The 12,112-nt window shown below is 55.7% G+C and overlaps 1 protein-coding gene across 3 annotated transcripts; it reads right to left on the reverse strand.

Moving 5' to 3' along the window:
* Positions 1-325: 325 nt before the first annotated feature.
* Positions 326-12,112, reverse strand: CX3CL1 (C-X3-C motif chemokine ligand 1). Of its 3 annotated transcripts, none has more exons than XM_082368993.1 (3): positions 11,389-12,112; positions 5,420-5,540; positions 326-3,466 (listed from the first exon to the last, which is right to left on the reverse strand). In XM_082368993.1, exons 1-3 carry the CDS (start codon positions 11,726-11,728, stop codon positions 2,386-2,388), a joined length of 1,542 nt encoding a protein of 513 aa, XP_082225119.1. In that variant the 5' UTR covers positions 11,729-12,112; the 3' UTR covers positions 326-2,385. The 3 variants fall into 3 exon arrangements, with proteins under 3 accessions (XP_082225119.1, XP_082225120.1, XP_082225121.1); XM_082368994.1 differs by having other exon boundaries at positions 5,420-5,535; positions 11,389-11,458; XM_082368995.1 differs by lacking the exon at positions 5,420-5,540 and having other exon boundaries at positions 11,389-11,496.

Here is a 12,112-nt window from a genome sequence, read left to right on the forward strand (position 1 = left end):
GCAATCTCAGATTCTTGCAGGAACCTCCAACCCAAATGTCTATGGGGCTTGGCAGGTAGTAAAATGAGGGAAGCAATGTGTAAGAAAAATTATGTGCGCGTCATATTCTGTCTTTCCTTGTCCTACTTTTGATGAAGACTTGGGCTCAGAGAAAAATATCCTTAGTATAAGAAAAACAAGAGAACGGTGATGATAAATGGCAACTGACATGGCCACAGGACCACTGGACCGCCAGGGAAGTCCCACTTTCCCAGAGAGTCTTGGCCTCTCCTTTGTTCCATCCTCCCAGAGGCTCTGGTGCTGAGCCTGCCCTAGGAAAAGCAACTTTATTTGATTCACAAGACTTTTCAATTTTATTAGTAAAATACAAAATGGCACAGACATTGGTGATAGTGTTGGAAAAGCAAAATGATCAACCGACTCCTTCTAAAGTCCTCCCCAAATCGTCTTTGTCCCTGTCCTGCTTGGGGGAACTCACAAAGTCCGTGCAAGGGGGACACGCTGTCCCCAGCTGCTTTCTCACAGAGAGGAGCCCCTTCACGGGTGCCCGTCCCTTGAAGGCTCCCAGGCAAGAGGAGCCCCAAAAAGTGCATTCAGATCCGCCGTCTTCCTCTCTGAGCTGTCAGAGTGCCGCCAACCTGAGCCAGGCCCAAACATCCTGTGCCATGACCTGCAGGGGGGCGCAGGAGAGCCAGGCGGGCAGGGAAACACGGCTTCCCTCTCTCTGTGGACCGGCGCCCTGCGTGCTTCCTCTCAGCATCTGTCTACAAAGGAGCATGTCACCTGTACCTGGGGGAAGCCTAGCCCATGGGACACTCCTCTGGTGGAGGGCAAAGAACACCTTCAGAGACAATCAGAGGGAGGTGGGGAGCTGCCGCCAGGGGCCTGAGAGGTGAGGCCTGCAGGTCCGGCTCTGACTGCGGGGTGCTGGCCAGCCCAGTGAGCTTTTGGCCCCATTCAGGCCTGCACGAGTCTTCAGTGCCAAAAAGAGAACCTCTGACTTCATGCCCACAACTTCCCCTCCCCTGCTGGTCCCTCTCCACAAGACAGAGTCCCTTTCAGAAGTAAACACGGGAACCTCAGCTTTCCCTGGTGGATTCTGATCTCATGGAAATTCCTGGCCCTGCCTGTGGTGGGTGGGTGGGGGGGGAGTGAAGGTGAGGGGAGAAGATCTCAGAGTGCAGAGGACAGTGTCTTCAGGCCGCGAGAGGTGGAAGAGGAACCCAGGCCGCAGGAAAGAAAGAGAAAATGCCTGACTCGGGTCCCTAACGAAGGAGCGAAGGAGCGTGGCTACTGCCTGCAGCTGCTCCCCGGCCCCTTCCTCGGAGCCCGCAGGCCTCCCCTCCTCCCTCAGCCTGGCACTCGTCACTGTCACTTCGTCTCAGAGCCAGCGGGGGCGGAGGGGGGGCCTTCAAAGTTGGTCTCTGCGTCTCAAGCGCCCACAGTGCTGACAACGGGGCAGGACCTCCAGGTCACAGCGTCCATGGAAGTGCCAGTCTCATGATTGGCAGAGACCATCTCTTCTGATGAAGGTTGAGAGGCTGCACCCAGGGTCTGCAGAAAGGGGTCTCTGGATCAACTAGTGATGCCTGCCAGGGGTACAGGCTATTGCCGCATATTTGCCGTCCCTCTCCCCTTTCACAGATGGGAAACCAGAGGTATGAATGCCTTGATGGATTGGTGGTGGGCCTGGGACTAGACCCGCCAACCTTCACGCTCATAGTCAATGTTCCTTCACAGCACAGATGGGGCACGGCAGCGGGTGGGAATCAAAGCCACCGGTAACTTCATCTCCCATTCTCATGATGCCTCCCTGAGGGCCGATCCTTCGCTGGGATCAGTGCCAGGAAACACCACACTAGCCTCATGCAAGAAAAGACAGGTCCCCGGCTGGGGCATGGGGTCTATACAGGGGGCAGGGGAGCTAGCACCGCAGGTGGCCGGGGTGACTGGCAACCACAGCGGGACCGAGAGACACGGTGAGGTCTGAGGGAGGGGGAGAAGGAGCCTGGCCTGGGGCTCGTTTGTAAGAAGGGGTGACTGTGGTACCCGCAGGGGTGTGGGTCAGAGGGGCTGGGCGTTCAACAGATAATTGTTCACTGGGGCTGGCACAGTATCTAAGGGATCCTCTAACCAGCCAACAGCAGAGGGGAGTTTTCTGACTTGGGACATTGGAGTGAGTTGTGGAGGCCACCCTCTCTGTCCGCAGTAGGTCAAGGATGGTCAAGGGCGGCCTCCAGGAGCTGGGGGCAGTTCCACCCAGAGGGTCCCACCTCCTTGCCCCAGTCATCCCAACTTGGGCCAGACCCTTGGGTGAGGGTGAGTGTGAGGATGGGGGACCCCAGGCAGCTGAGTTGAACAACTGGATGCAGGCAGGTGGGCAGCTCACACTGGCACCAGGACGTACGAGTTACTGCCACAGCTCCGGGGAACGTAGCGAAGCCCCTCCACCATGTCTCCTGCCATCTTGCGGGGGCAGCCCTGAAGGCTCTGGTAGGCAAACATGGCCACCCCCAGGCAGAAGAGGAGACCGAGGAAGGCCAACAGCCCCACTGCCTGCCTTCGGGTGGCTGCCTGGGAGTCGGGGACGGGAGTGATGAGGACACCCAGCCTCTGGGGGTCCACGGTGGCGTGAATGGGCTCCTGGACCTTGGGGGTCCAGCTGCCAGAGGCCAGTGGATCCGTGCTGGGGGCCGCTTCAGAGGATACAGGGACCACGAAGACATCAGACGTGCTGCCGGGCCCCATGAAAGCGTCCGTGTGAGCTGAAGTGGGACCCATTTCTTTGGACCCTAGAGAGTTCTCTGGCGTGGGGTGCTGTCCCTTGATCCACCCAGGTTGGCCTTCGGGCCCAGTGTTGTCCTCTGGGACTGTGTGTGAAATAGTGGGGGCCTGGGTGGAGGGGGCCTGGGTGGAGGGGGCCTGGGTGGGGAGGGTCTGGGTGGAGGGGGTCTGGGTGGAGGGGGTCTGGGTGGAGGGGGCCTGGGTGGAGGGGGTCTGGGTGGAGGGGGCCTGGGTGGAGGGGGCCTCAGAGGCTTTCCCCTCAGCCTCGAGGTCTGCCCCAGGTTGGTAGGCGGTAGAACTCTGCCAAGACGTGTTGGTGGTGACGGCAGCCTTGTTGAAAAGCTCAGTTCTCTCGGGCCCTCCATCCAGAGTCTTTGAAGTGGAGGGGGACCTGGTCCCCCTGGAATCAGCCACTTCTGGTGGCAGTTCTGGAGAAGTCCCGAAGGCCCTCTGTGCCTCCTGGCTACTGCTGTCGCTTGTGAATTTGGTCTCTGAGGCCTCAGACCAGTCCATGCCCCTGGTGGCTGGGCTGGTCCTGGGCTCACCCACGCCGATTTGCTTCTCGAATGTGCCGCCATTTGGAGCCAGAGCAGCAGCCTTGCGGTCTAGATGCTCCATGGCTTTCTGGACCCATTTCTCCTGTGGGTCAGCACAGAATAATTTTTCCTTCATGGTCTTCAGGCTGCAAGGAAGGAAGACAAGGGACCCAGTGATGCCCAGATGCCATGCAGAGTAGGGGTATCATGCACATGCGCTGCAGGTGAGCAGACCCGGCTAGAAATCCTGCCCCCACCACTTACTAGCTGTGAGCTATGAGTTCTTAGCTGGGGCAGCTCAGCTTACGGAACTTCCGCGTTCTCACCTGAGAACGGGAAAGAGAGCCCTACCTTCCGCGGGGTGGCCAACCATCCCACAAAAACTGGGACTGAGGGCGTTCTCAAGATGCGGGTCTTTTTGTGAAAATTCCAGCAAACTGGGACAAGTTGGTCACCCTACTTCTGTGTTATTGTAGAAGATGAAAATGATGTAAAGTCCCTCGTTGAGAGTAGGAGATCAGTAAAATAATAACAATGTTAATAATAATGTCATTAACATGAAGGTGGGGGCTGTGGGCTACAAGTTTTCTGATTGGGAGAAGATGTCACCAGTGTTCTCTGCCACCAGGTGTAAGACTGGCAAGCTTGGTGGTAGGGCCTCCTCGCTCTGGAAAGGACTCGATGTCATAACGTCCTCTTCCTCCTCTCCCTCAGTTGCAGGCTGCCCTCTGGACCTCTACCCTCCTCTCCTAGTGTGTATCCTCAGACTGAAAGGGCCCCTAGGGAGCTCCAACCCTATATATGGTGGCCCTGCTGGGACCCTGAGTGCCATCCAAATCTTGAGCTTCCTTTGAAGCTGCTTCTGGCTGGTTTACTACCGAGACCACAGCTCAGAGCTGGCGGGGACCGTTGCTCCACGCCATGACCTGTGCTAGGCATTTTGCCTCGTTAAACTTCACACCCATCCTGTAAGATGGCTACCACGTGCACCCCCATTTTACAGATGAGAAAACCAAGGCTCAGAGAGGTAATGTAAATGTGCCTGGCTCCAGTATGCTAGGAAGCCAGAGAGGTCCAGAAAGCAAGCGTGACCCTGTAGGCCCCACAGGTGCAGTGCTGCCCTAGTGCCATCATCCCCTCTCTGGAGCGTCCCACTTCCCCTTCGCCGACAAAATAGAAGCAAATACGTGGGGGGGTCTGGGGGAAGCGAGTCTTGACAGGTGAGCAGAGAGGTCAGGCAGTAGCACACTTGCTCCTCTTAGTAACAATCAGTGGGAGGAAGTACAACTTCCTTTAGCTGAGCCCCTACATCGAAGGCCCACTGGCCATTTCCTGTTGCCAGGACTCAGTGTCTGGTTGAGTCTGGCCGAGGCCACTTTAAGACCCAAAGGTCAGTCCTGGGGAAAGGCCTCAGGGCTGGGCGATTGGCAGTACTCAAGAAGGACCCCAGAGGAGCAAGCAGCCAAGATGGCCAGGGATCCCAACAGCCAGAGGGGAAGCTGGCTTGGCTTGACCCCTCCCCAAAGTCTCAGAGGGATTCTATTTCCCCATCTGTCCAATGGTGATAATAACCTTGGCCTCTCCTATTGCCAGCAGCTTCCGGGCACCCTGCCAAGCACTTTAGTTTCATTATCTCCTTTCAGCTTCCCCAAACTACCCATTTTACAGATAAGGAAACTAAAGTGCAGAGGGTAGGCAACATGACCAGGGCCACCCAGTCTGTAAGTGGTGAAGCCAGGATTTGCACCAGATCTGTTGGCGTCTGGAGCCTGCACATTCAGAGCACCGTGTTTTCATCCCCCATGAAATCCAGCAGGTTCGAGGGCTGCATAAACACCCTTTGGCCCAGAAGGAATCATCACCCTCGGTGGCATCTCCAGGCCACGGCCGTTCAGGAAGCCACAGCTCATCTTTGCCCTGTGGCACAGATATTAAGATTGGCGAGGAGGCCAGCAGGTCAGGAGCAAGAGGAGCGTTTGCAGAGGCCCTGGGCCAGGAGCCCAGCTTTGGGTGACAGGATGTGGACGTGGATTAGCGGAGGCCAGGGAACCATCCCCGGGGCCTGAAAGGAATTCAGAGGCCAAGAGGGCAGTACCTACATGATGGCACGTTTGCCGCATGATTCTTGATTTCGTTGGTAGTGAACTAGACGAGCCACGGGGATCTCCGAGGTCATTTTGCTGCACGTGATGTTACACTTCTTCACACCAAGGTGCTGTCCTGAGCCCACAGAGGCCCCCAGTCAGCAAGACTGTCCATGGGCATCTGGCTTCCCAGCCCCATGCCAGCTTGTCCCCGCCACGCACCCCCCAAACCAGAACCGATGCCCCACACCCTTGACCTCAGCCCCCTGTCCCGGGCCAAACCTCTCTATGCCTCAGTTTCCCCACCTGTAAAATAGAGACAGCAATAGAACCTACCTCAAGGGTTGCTGTAAGGTGATGAAAATGAATTCTTACTTATAAAGCTCTTATTGCCTGGCACATTGTGTTTAATTTTAAAAATTAAGTCGCTATAGTTGGTTCACCCAGGGGAGAGGAGTCTGAGACTGTCAAGGATCTGCCTGAGGTCACACAGCCAGCAAGTGATGGAACAGGGTCTCCTGCCAGGCCTGGCTCCCGCCCCTTCTGGACCCAGGACGCTGCCCTTGCCCCCACCATGCTTTTACTCCAGTAAGTCACCTGCTCAACTATCGCCCCCTCCCATCCCTATCCCATCCATCCCTCTCCGCCTGATCCATATTCATGGATTTCCACAACCTCTGGGACACACCCAGACCTCCGTCCATCCACACCCCACGTATATACCCTATGACACACACGTGCACTCATAGCAACAAACACAATGACACATATATATATGCCCCCCCCCAAAAAAAACACATAAAGGCATACATGCAACCAGGCACACACAGCGGATAATATAATTTTTTAAATATATAAGTACAACCACCTTCTAAGGAGTGTGCTGAGTAGGTGATCCTTTGTTCTGCCATTAAGAGCCAGGATGATTTTGGAAGCAGTTTCTGGAGAGGAACGCAATGGGTCATTTGGATTCCCGGGGCAAGCTGGCGGAGCAGGAGTAAGGAGGAGGAATGGAGATGCGTTGTACATGGAGTGGGGACAGAGTGAGGTGGGTGGGGGCCTGCAGATGGCTGCATCCCACGTGGAGCCAGACAGAAACCCCAGGACAGAATGACGGTGACTCAACAGATAGTTGAGAACCCATACATTTTATATAAACATTCGAGTGGTTTGCATTGCATTTCCGCCTTCCCCTAAAATCTCCAGCAAAATTTACTCTGTTTGCTGTAAGCTGTAGAGGGGTATGCAAAAAATGAGGAAGAACCTGAGTGTAAGATCTGGGTCAAGGTCATATGCAGCCGAAGCATGACCTCAGAGGGTTTTGCAAAAATCTAGAGGCCAGGACTTCCAGGGCAGTGGAGCTGAGGGAACAAACGTATTTAGCTCTGCAGAGCTAGGGAGGCCCCAGGTGACCCCCGCCCCGGGTTCCACCAAAACACACATAGCTCACACACAAATACTTATGTGTGTGGACATGCAAACCAAACACGCTCCGCCTTCCCAAATACAGGCGTGCACACACACCTTCTAGAATCTGCCACCCCTTCTCTCATCATTTCCCCTGCCTCGGCCCACCCTGCTTTGTGGGAAAGGGGGTGCAGGGCTTGCAGGGTGGGGCTGGGCCATTAGGGGGCAGCACTAGTAGCTCCTGAGGTGGTCAGGGGGGCTCCCTGCAGCTGGTCCCTGAGTCACCGGTAGCCCTTTCTCTCTGAGGAACCAGGATGTGAAAGAAGCTTTATCACCCTCCTTCTCCCACAACGGGACCTCAGAATGACTCAGCTGCAGCCTCCCCAGGTCCTGTTGAGTAGAGCCAGGAGCCGGCCCCTGGACTGGTGTGGCAGGTGACTTCCAGAGGAATCCCCAGAAGAATGGTGCCCCCGGATGACCTGGAGCCGGGACAGGCTGTCCAGTGGGCAAGAGGGATAAGCTCGGGCAGGTCAATTTGCTCTTCTGACTTGCTTCCACTGCCCACCTCCAGGGCTTAAAGAGCCACAGAGGCGGCCTGTCCTAAAGTCTCCACCCTCTGCCGTGGTGCCTGAATGGCCCTGACCAGGCTCTGTTCTTGGTTCTGCTTGAGAAGGTTGTATAACTAACTGGGGTGTCTTTTCTTCTCAGAACTGAAGTTTTCTTTTCTGAAACTGGAGATAATGCCTCCACCAGCCAGTCATCTATTACCTGTCTGTCAAATGAGTGTCAGGAGGACAGGGACCTTGTATGTCTTGGTGTCACAGTGTTTCCCAGCATCCAGCATAAGGTGGATATAAATATTCATTGAAGGAAATAATGTCTCAATCTACTTATCCCTTCACATACCTCCCCATCCATCTATCCATCCATCCATTTATCTGCCACCCCCTCGTCAATCCCCTACCCGTTCCCTGCCACCCACCTGTCTACCTCCCATCCATCCCTACTCACCCTGGTCCATCAACCTATCCATGCCCCACTCACCCACCTATCACGCGTCCATCCCCTACGCATCCTACACCCCCTTCATCTACCCACCTCTCCATCTCTCACCAGCCCACTCACACATCCTTCATTATCCATCCATTCATCCATCCATTTCCTGATTCAGGCAATACTTGTCTGAGTTACTTTTGAGTATCTACAAAAACCCAGACCCTCTTGTCCTTAACCCTGAGCTCCTTCTCCCGAAGGTGCTGGTGCTGAGCTTGGAGAGAGCACCTCAATCCCAATAAATGCTATCAGATCGCCATGTTTACTCAGTCAACCAACAAATGCCGACCTGGCTCTTGCCAGGCCCTGTGAGGAGTAGAGGGATGAACAAGGCCCATCTCTGCCCTCAGAAGTCTCCAGCCTGACGGACAGCTAAGACATAACCACAAAGTATCAGAGCTTTTCTTAGTAGAACACCTACTCTGTTTTGGACCTTATGCTCAGCACACACACATCTGCTCTCATTAATTCCTGCAAAAGGATGATTTTTATCCCCATTCTAAAGATGCAGAAGCTGAGAATCAGAGAGGTTTAATGACTTGCCCAAAGCCACACAGCTGCTTAGTGGCAGATCTGGTTTTCCTCCCAGCCCCTAGACATCCACTGTTCTAGGCTGCCTTAAACACCAGGTAAAAACACCATGTTCCAGAACAGACCCCACATTGTGCCAGGGTTTACAGGAGGGAGAGACCACTTCCAACTGCAAGTGATCAGGAGACGTTTCTTAGAGGAGGTGTACATTAGGCTGGACCTCAAGGACTGTTTGGAGGATTACATGCAGGAAAAGATGGGAATGTTCCGGGTCTCTGGGTATTTGGGTGGTAGAGAAGGCTTGAGCCATTGCTCAGCTGTGTGTCCTGGACGAGTGACTGAGGTTCTCTGAGCCTCCATTCCCTTACCTGTAAAATGGACATGATAATACCTGCTGTGCAGGATGGTTATGAGAATGAAGCTTTAAAAATATCTGGGCCCTTAGAGCAGGGTTTTCTCAACAGCAGACACCACTCACATCCTGGACCACATAATTCTTTGCTATGGAGGCTGTTCTGTGTCCCGTAGGACATTGGGCATCATCCCTGGCCTCTCCGTACTAGGTGCCTGAGCACCCCCCAACCAAAATGCAACAACCAAAACTGTGTCCAGAAATTGCCAAATGTCCCCTTGGGGGCCGAATCCCGCACTGAGGAGCGCTGCCCTGGAGACACCCATGTGTTCCCGCCCGGCTCCCTCAACGCCCCCTTCTTCCCTGACCCCCTACTTAAAATCTCAACACCTTCCCCACCAGCCCCGACTTCCTGCTTTTTTAAATCACAGCGCTTTTTTCCTTCTCACAGACCAAATCTGTTTATTTTGAGGATTGTCTGTCTTCTCCAGTTGATGCTTAGCACGCTAAGGGCTGGGATCTCTGGCAGTTTTATTCACTGATGCGGCCCCAGCACCTAGAATTGTGCCTGACACATAGTAGATGCTCAGCCAGTGAATGAATCAACAAAATGCACAAGGAAGCACTTTGTGACATACAAAATCCTAACCAAAGGAGACATAGAGGAATTTTAATTTAAGTTCGACTTGGGCCTGGACCTGACCCTCTGGATTTATCCTCCCCTGCCTTCCCCCCACCCACACCCTAACCAGGGGGGCAGACGACAGCAGCTTAATTCAGGGTTTTTTTTGCTCTCTTTCTTGTTGGAGCTTGAGTGGGAGTGAATGCGTCAGTGCTTGGGGAGAAAAATTCACTGCTCTGACTTGTATCTGCAGGTTCGTTATATAAAGCAGAGGAGCCTCTTGCCTGACACAGCCCTGCAAACCCACATTTGGGAACTGACGCAGCCACCCTGCACCTGCCAGGGCAGTAGCCACGAAGTCCCCAGCCCCCTTCCAGGCCTCTCTGGCTTGTGGACCAGTCGCTAGTCCTGCGGGGGTTCCCAGGGGCTCTCTCAGAGCCACAAATGTCAGCATGGCTAAGGACTTCCAAGATGAGCCCGGCCCAATGCCCAGTCTTAAAGGAGGAGAAACTGAGGCTCGGAAAGGTTGAAATAATGTGAGTATCTCCCAGCAAAACCAGTGACCAAGATTGGGGCGGGAACCTGATGATTCTGAAGCCTCGGGCTGCTGGATAGAGCATCCAGAGTCCCCCCAGGATCCCCTCTCCATCCTAACATAGAAGACCTCCACCCCCAGCTTAGTATAAGTAATCCCTCCTCCTCCCACTTTCAAAGCGTCCTCATAGGCATTAGAGCCTCACCACATGGAGGCAATAGCTATCTTTAAAGGTGCAGCAGCTGGGACCAAAGAAGGCAAGACCCCACTCAGGGTCAGGGCTATGGCAAAGCAACCTCCATCGGAGCCCACGTCTTCCGGTACTCACTATCCCCAACACCTCGGAGTTCAGTGTTCTAGCCCAGGAAGCAGGAAGGCCAGCGGCACGAGGCCCACACCACCCCACCCACCTGCCCTCTGCCCCACTGGTGGGCTTTCCCCAAACAGAGGGACTCGGGGGACAGTTTGCTCCACGGAGGCGCTCTGGAAGCTGGAGACTGGTTTTCATTTTCCCAGCCTGGCTGTGTGCCTTAAGGCAGCCTCCCACCCTCTCTGAGCCCCAACCTGCCGGATGGTCCGGGTATTCCCTGAGGATGGGGCTGACTCAAACGGTTCTTGAAGGCAGTGTGATCCACAGAGGTGGTGAGCATGCATCCACACTCTCTCCTGCACCCACTCTGACCCTCTCCTGCCCTACTTGCTGGCTGTGCATCCTCAGGCCAGTTTCTAAACCTCTTTGGGCCTCCATCTTACTCATGTCGGGTGGGATGGATACATCATGCCCTATCAGGTCCTAGGCTCCAGAAAGCAAGTGACTGGAGGTGCAAACATTTCTAAGCTATGCTTGTAGGAGAAAGGCAGTACCATGGGGGAGACACAGGCAGAGGGACTGGGGGCTACAGGCCAGAGCAACAGTGATGAGTCCAATTCATGAGCTGCAGTGACCTTGACCTCCACTGGTCCTGGGCCCCCTACTCCTGGGAAGGACTTGAAATCAGGGCAGGAGAAAGTCCCAGTGTGGCTTAGCCCGGGGCCAAGCTGAGACTCAGGAGTCAGGGCTGAGGGTTACATATTAACCCCGGGCACGGAGACCAGCCCACAGTCTGCCAGGGCTCCCACCCCAGGGCCCACCAAGAGCATCCTCGGGCTTCCCACAGCCCCACCTCCTGGCACCCCTCCACACCCGGCATCTTGTGCTGCCCGCACCACCTCTCTGTGCTGCCACGCGGTCGCCACCTTGCTCACTGGGCCGGGCAGGGACAGTCTCTGGAGACGGTAAATCTTTCCAGCCGGAGGGGCAGTCCTGAGTCCGGGACCGCCACCAGGGAGATGCCCAGCCCCCTCCGGCATATCAGTCAGGAAGGGGCTGCCACGGATCTCAGCCTTACGCGGGCAGGGTCCGGGGGCCCTCATGGAGCCCTGAGGGGCAGAAGTGGGGCTGGGGGCTCCCCAACCCCGCTCATGCCTGAGTCCACCCCACTCACCAGCCAGCAGCACGATCAGATGGCAGAGGGCAGTCAAGCGGAGCAGCCGCGAGAGAGGCAGAAGAGCCATGGTCGAGGGGCTCCGGGGGGTGCCGGGGCGGGCGTGGGGGCCCTCGTCGGGGCTCGGTGCAGTCCTCTCACTGCCTGAGCTCTGCTGCGGTTTATAATGGGGCTCCACTGCCTCTGCCTCGCTCGCCCCCACAGGCAGCAGGCAGGCGGTGGGAGGGGAGAGGAAGGGAGCGTGTGCAGCGACTGAATTCCTTAGGATGTTGCCAAGGAGCTGAGGCGCTCCCAGGCTCCGGGTGAGGGCTCCTGGGGGGGTAAAGGGCTGGCTTCTCATACGGGGACCCGCCTGGGAGGCTGGACAAAGCCTGCTAGGGTTCAAAGGGCCTCCTCTCCTCCCATCTGCTGGGGCCACCTTCCTACTGGGAGCTGGCACACGCCCTAGGGTCCAACCTGGGGCCCTAGCTCCTAAGTGGGCAGTAAACCAAAGGACAGAAGACTAGAGAATGCTGGCTGCGGGCAAGCCAGGAGGACACAGGGCCCGTCAGTCTGGGTCTGACGAAGTCTCCTTTGGTCTGGGAGGTAGCTCTCCCACGCCAGGAAGGACCTCCAGCCCTTACCTCTTAAAGCCCCAACACCTGGGGCACCTTGTTCATCGAAGTATCCTCCGAGCCCAGCATGCAGCCTGGCAAACAGTAGGGGCTCCGTACAGCAAATGCCT

Source organism: Balaenoptera borealis (genome assembly GCF_965194805.1).
Source record: "Balaenoptera borealis genome assembly, chromosome: 19".
NCBI classification, from domain to species: Eukaryota; Metazoa; Chordata; class Mammalia; order Artiodactyla; family Balaenopteridae; genus Balaenoptera; species Balaenoptera borealis.